General features: G+C 35.1%; 1 protein-coding gene across 24 annotated transcripts in view; it reads right to left on the reverse strand.

Moving 5' to 3' along the window:
* Positions 1 to 3,529: 3,529 nt before the first annotated feature.
* CLASP2 (cytoplasmic linker associated protein 2) overlaps positions 3,530 to 6,983 on the reverse strand; it is a 220,451-nt gene continuing 216,997 nt past the window's right edge. For all 24 annotated transcript variants that reach the window (XM_019537881.1, XM_019537785.1, XM_019537770.1 and 21 more), the window contains one exon: positions 3,530 to 5,720. In XM_019537881.1, coding sequence (XP_019393426.1) covers positions 5,634 to 5,720 — 87 coding nt within the window. In that variant the 3' untranslated portion in view covers positions 3,530 to 5,633. The remainder of the gene's footprint in view (positions 5,721 to 6,983) is intronic.

Consider the following 6,983-nt stretch of genomic DNA (forward strand, 5'->3'; position numbering starts at 1 on the left):
TCCCTCTCACCCAGATTTCCCTGTCCCATAGCAGGCATGGGCATCCCGTGTGACTGATGAAAGACTGACGCAAAGTACCTATATTTAATAGGTTGACTTTTTCCTGGGCGTCAGTTGCCCCATCTGGTTTAGCAGGGGTCCAACATTGCCCTTGCTTTTCCTCCAGGATCTACTTAATTCATGGTTTCATGGATTTTGTGGAAACCATGAAATTTGGGATTGTCTGTGAAATCAACAAAATAAAATACTGGCTCCCCAGTGGGAGATAGCAATCCTCACTGCCGTGAGGGGAAGGTGCCAGCTAGAGGGATGGTATGAATATTGCGGGCTACGCACCTTGTCCCTTCTCCCCCTGCTGGGGCCTCTCTGCTAATCAGCACCAAGGGACAGTGATACACAAAGGGCAGCCAGCGGTCAATATGGTGGCTGCCCTAATCCCCCGCTCCTCCTGGGCCTCTCTGCGCTGCAAAGTGACTGCAGAATTAGAACCTTACACCATAATCAACCAATGGAAATTGGTACGTACCCCTGCGATTTAGGTAGACCCTTAACTATAGTGAACGCTCCTAGGCTGGAAGCATTTTTTATATTAGTCTTCTCATGTAAGGCTCCTCCACAGCTGAAGCATCTTTTGTTTTTGTTTTTCACTTGTTTTGCTTCACGTGCTAATGGAGGAATAAAAAAGTGTTCAAGCAGTTGGGAGCATACGGAGAATAAATAAATCCCAAATAAATGTTGACCCTTGATAACAGAGTAAAAGTAGCAGACAGAGTACCATGGAAGAGAAATTTTCTGTTTTAAGTAAGTCTGTAATAGATATGGAAATTGATCTGAACTATTACTCTGCCTATACTGCTGGAGGCCAATAGTCTGACACCCAAACCACATGGGTGAAAGCGAGTCCCAAGGTCTATTTGACAAGCCTGAACCAACCAGTATTTGCAGAAAAAAGGATGCATCTCCAGAAGTCTGATGGAAAAGAAATTAAGGACTGACAGAGGAAGCATGTTCCTGTAAAAAGTGAGGCAAAATTCCTGTTTGATGGCAAAACACTTTGAGAGCTTTGATGGATTTAATAGTGACATTAATTACCAATTACACAAGTCCCATGATTCACTCAGGGATATACTTAGCTTCATGTTAAACTGTACCTGAAGATGGGTTTTTGTTTATGGTCAAGAACAGTTTAAGAAGGAATCCATGTGGATTCTTGATCAGTGTTAATTACTATTGTGTGTTGAGAGAATTTAGGAAAACAGTTATAATGCTGCACAAAGACGATGCTCCAGGGAAAGCCAGTTGAGACTTCCTGCAACAAAACATCAAGCTATTGCTGTAGGTCATGGTAGGCCTGAATATCACATGCAAGTGTAAGGGCTAGTGAAAAAATGGAAAATAATAATACAAAATGATAAAAACAAGCAAACTAATCTCTAATCCTCCTGCAGTTCCTTTCTTTTGATTCTTTCTCTTTGACAGTATTTTAAGGACCAGTAAGGGGTGGGGGGGGGGAGCTGCAATAGAAAGAATTGGCTAAAAAGATAATAATTCCAAAACACTATTTTCAAAGCACAATACTGATTGAATACATTCACAGTGATCTCTAGCACTGTTTTCAAATAATACATACGCATTTTTAAATAAGCAAATTTAACTTAATGCTTATACAAAATGTAAGTGAGCATAATACAGCCTGTAAATACAGAAGTGAAAATGTAAGTTCATAAATACAATTCATCAAAACTAAATCTATATTGAAAAAAGGATATGATGAAATGAGCTACAATTTTCACAGTTGTGAAATATGCAGAAAGAAATATAGCTATTACTAACTTAAAACTTCAGTTTAGTTTCTGAACTACTTTTAAATGCATTTATGTACCATTTTTATACTTGATGGAAATTGCCCAAATTAATGGAATGGTGTTTTCAAACCATTATCATGATGCCTCCAAAAAACAATTCACATTTAGAAAAGTATCTTTTGTAATATTTGGTCATTATCTTTTGCTTAACAGTAACAGAATGCTTAAAGTTTAAGAATACTTTTGTATGAATTAGCACAAGAATTTTCAAATACCATCACCCCACTACAATTTTTCATTTAAAACTGATAATTCAATGAATTTCAATTGCGTGTATTTAATGTTTATGTTGTTTCCAATTCAGTTTTCAAAATTAGACATTTATGAACTGTTTAAACAATTATATACAATGAATCTTGCAGGAATTATGCATAGCTTGATTACAAATCTCTCCGATTGCTGATAAAGTTATACACACGCACAGACATGCACACATTTTTTGTAGTTAATTATTATACTGGTTAAAAATCTGTGGTAGCAACCGTTTGGATAATTAAGAAGTTCCCTAGCTGGAAATTTAACTCTCTGTCTAGCTGAGAACATAATACTTACTCCCTATCAATAAGCGTAAACAGTGCAATACTGAAATCAATAAACTGTTTTCTGAAACACAGGCTAGTGTTACCAGGTCTATAACATTTGCTTTTCTTATGTAAATACCTGTATAGGACCACTCTACACTTACAACAAAAGTAAACATTTACTTTTTTTGTTTGTTTGCCTGACTACCATTAGCTTCTTATCCAACTTTGCAAGTTCAGGATAGGATTACTAGAAGCCTACAAGTATGTATGCAGGGAGATCTACATTCAGCAATCTCTATTGACGGACAGGAATGGTCAGATAAAATAATTATTACATTTAATTTAAAAACACAAATATTATGCACATCTACGCTAAAAAAACCTTAAATGTATTTGTAAAATATAACTTTAGTCAAAACGTGTTAGGCACCCCTCCATATATGTAAAAAAATATCTTTGAGCCTACAATTTAATTTAGGAAGAAATGTGAACTACTAGGTTCTATCCTACAAGTCAAGGAAAAAATATGACACAGTAGACCACAAACATATTTTACAATTGCACAATTCAACGTACTTATTTTACAATATAAATGGAACAAAACTCTGATTGTGACAGACTGCAATTGCTAAGGTCCTCTTGAGGTGACCACTTTAGAAGAATCATTTGTGAGCAAAACCAAATTAAGATACAATTGGGGCTAAAAATTGGGCTGTTTAACTTGACCAAACATTTGTTTAATTAAAAAAAAGTTTTTCAATACCAGTGAAATATAGCTAGCAAGACCCTTCCTTGCTAAAAGGGTATTTTTAAAACACCTTAAAACTTCATCCAAGAGACTGTTTCCAATTAACAAATGAGATTTAGTAGGTCAATAAAAGTTATAAACTGTTATAATTAAAATATTCTATTCATTCTCTGAAGCTGCTGCTTTTGGTTGTGTAGCTATATAAATAGTATGCTTTCATGGCATACTAGTTATGCTTATGAGCAGTATAGAAGAACAGTATTCTGGACAGAGCAAGTATGCAAGTTCTTCTACAACCATTCACTCTGGTTGTAGAATGTCAATGACATTTATAATCTGTCATATAGAACATGATTCAATAAAACAGAAATACAGCTTATATACATCGTTATTTTTTTCAAGTAATGTTATGTACATTTTATTGCCAGTATATGCACAATGGTAAGCATAGAACTATAAATACACAATGTAATTAACCAGTAGAAAACAACAAGAATGTTACACAACGGAGGAAAGAAAGGGGAGACACTATTTTCCTGATGCAGCTGCTAAAAAAAGGGATGATGACAAATGACAATTTCTTTTCTTTTTTTAAAAGTTTTTACATACATTTCTACAGTTTTTCTCCAATAGGACTGATCTCTGCAACAACAGCAAATTGCTTAACAACCATGTCTCCTCTTTATCAGATTCACTTCAAATCAAAGTGAAAATGACCCATCAATGTATGCAATTGCAAGTATTCAGCTCCACTGTTATTCAATTTTGTGATTCAGGGTAACTAATAAGTATAGTGTATTAGCAGTTTGTCATGATATTTGCTTGTGTGTTGTAGAATAGGGCTTTGAATACACAGTAACAAATGATAATCTGAAAAAATAATTAAAAAAAAATTTCCATAGACAGCTTTTCCACAAGACACTATGGGCAGCAGCTCAGTCAAAAGTAATCACCCTGAAGAGGTAGAGAGAATTTTAGCCTAGCACAGAACATCCTTGGCACTGCTATTTTCTCTCTTATCAGGACACACTTCCTAAAACTAGACAATGAAATGGTAAAAAAAAACCAAACAAATGTGAATTTCCATCATTCCTGGAAAGGGTGCTGTTTTACCCTCTCTCTTAGATAAGTAGCTTGTAGCTCACTGATTACATCTGAGAAACAGAAGACATTTAGGGACAGGTATTTACTTGATCTTTGTTCTCTTTCCATTATCAAGTTCATAAATACAAAGAAGCATTATTCACAATAAACCAAAATAAAAAATGCAAAAAACAACCTGAAAACATTTCCACACCTTAATCCAGATGGGTCTTGACAATGCTATTCAAGGAAACCATGCAAATAATTTGGTGTAGCTTTCCCAACTCATCCAAAACTTTTTTTTAAAATTAAAGAGTGGCAAGATCCATAGCGCTTGTGATTCTCCCCCCACCCTAAAATTCAGTGCAGAAAAATCTTACTGTTTTTAGAAAGATAACCAATAAACACTCCTCTGCACTGCTGTCATATATCCCCATTGTGAGTTATGATACAAAACTACTGATTCCAGCAATTAGGTTGAGAGGAAACATTCTAGTGATAAATATAAATACGTACTGAGCATGCTTGGTCAGAGCACTCCATTCTAAGGCATCCTGCTTGAAGAAGTGATGGTGACAAGGATGGTTCATGTCCATCAAGTGATCACTTACTGTGCTGCTAGATAGCAGGCTGCCACACTATCACCAGTTCTGTAACACTGTACTCTGAAAGGGCTGTCTTCCACATTAGGAGGTACTAGAGGTACTAGTCCCCTACTGCTCATTCTAAATTCTTATTTATGGGACAAACATATACAACCAATGAACAATATCACTTTTACAGAACAGGATCAATCCAGCTTTTTTTTTTTTTAAACAGGTATAATTCTCAGTCTCCATAGTATCCCAAACAAGATGTAAATAAGATGATGTACCACCAATACAGCGACCGAGTCCAGATGCAGTTCAGACTGGTCCTGCCTTGTTTCACACCATTTCTTGTTTCTAGCAAAGAACATGATATACTTTAACAAAAGAAAAATAAAAAAATGTTATTCTGCAGCCAAATGAAAGCAAAAGAATTTAGATTTTTAAATTTTAAAGCTTAAAGCATTCCTGTTTAATTAGCATTTTTTTAAATTCTTTTAAATACAATTTAACACTGGCAAAAGTTAATGGGAAGACACAGAGGAGTGTGAACAGGAAAGTGATGGATTAACTTTTTTTAAAATTTATTTTTTGATCAACTGATATTAATACTGTTTCTCCTTGGTTTTGGAATAACTCTACTGCAACAGTCACATGCAGGCTGAGGGTAGCCTCCGGTTAAAGGAAAAAAATTCCCCCAAAAAAACAAACAAAAAAACCCAAAACAGAATGAGAAGCGTTCCAAAAAGTGAACTTGAGAATTTTCCTTTCACTGATGAGGGTCTGTTCTTTCTTTAGGAGACCTGGTTCACTGTCGTCAGATTCATTAGCTTTGTCCAGAAACGTCTGTTGCTGTATCACCTGCTCCAGAGCCTGTCTGTGCACGTTTGATGTAAAGGTTCAGTAATTTCATCTGCAGATTGAATTCAAAATTCACTATTTAGTATTTATCAGAGACAGAGTGTAATAGTAAAATCTTTAAATAAGGCTCCCAGCAGAAATAAAATACTGAACTATTGTCCCTTTGGTGAAAATGAAAATTAGCTTCAAGTTGTGGATTTAAAAAGTTAAGAACTTTTTTTTTTTTTAATCTACTTTCTAGAGAAAACTTCAGACCAACCTTCTTCATTAGAGGATGTACAACCTATCTGAAACATGCAACAAGAGAGCTAAAATAGCTGAGCTGAAGTTAATATTGCTTACTTCCCAAGTTCAGTGCCAACTTGATTACGCTGGTATATTTTTATCAGGGAAAACTCATTTAAATTCTAGTCACAGTCACTGTTAGGGTTCTGAATGTCTTTAATGATCAGGTTTCAGTGGTCCTTTTACTTCCTAAAAATTCCATCTTGTCCAGGGTCACCTTAAGCAAAGCCATGTAAAAGCCAAATAAGGATACATCCACTTTGCACAAGAAGGAACCTTTACAGTACCAGCATGTACCACACTATATAAATATAATCTTATGTTTATTTTATGTGATAAAAGGATACGTTTTTATAAAATCAGCATATAGTTGTTTCTATGTAGTCTTCTATATGGGAGATGTCAATAAAACTAAAATTTTCTGCTGATGTGAAGCTATCCTAAAAGCTGTAAGATTCACTGTTTTATAAATTTAAAAAAATAAGTATTAAGAGGATTATGGTATGCAAAAAAAAAATCAAGGAGAACACAGAGGCAAGGTAGGCTGAGTTCTCACCAAACAGTGAGCTTTAAAAAAGGCAACATTATATAGAGATGTATAGAGGAGAATTAGAGGAGAAAAGCAAAGCAATACTTATTAAGTTCAACTGTGGGATGGCCTGATACATACAAGAACAAGTTTTTAAAGTCCATTCAAGCATAAAAATGTAATACAAATGTAATCTCTAACTTTTTAACCAAAATGTTTATTTAAATTCTGATGCGTAAAAGATTTTGCTTTTGATAATCCATTATATAACCAAGTCTAAGTCTAAAACAGCAGAATATGTAGTTTAATTGGACATTTTTTCTAATAGAAACTTCACTTGTATAAGAACTGGATGATTGAATTTATGGTTTGCAAGCTTCTGAGTCTCACATTTCATAGATTTCATAGACATTAGGGCTGGAAGGGACCTCAGGAGATCATCGAGTCCAGCCCCCTGCCCAAAGGGCAGGAAGTCAGCTGGGGTCATAGGATCCCAGCAAG

The sequence above is a fragment of the Crocodylus porosus genome, unplaced genomic scaffold, assembly GCF_001723895.1.
Source record: "Crocodylus porosus isolate Cpor-Errol unplaced genomic scaffold, CroPor_comp1, whole genome shotgun sequence".
NCBI lineage: Eukaryota > Metazoa > Chordata > Crocodylia > Crocodylidae > Crocodylus > Crocodylus porosus.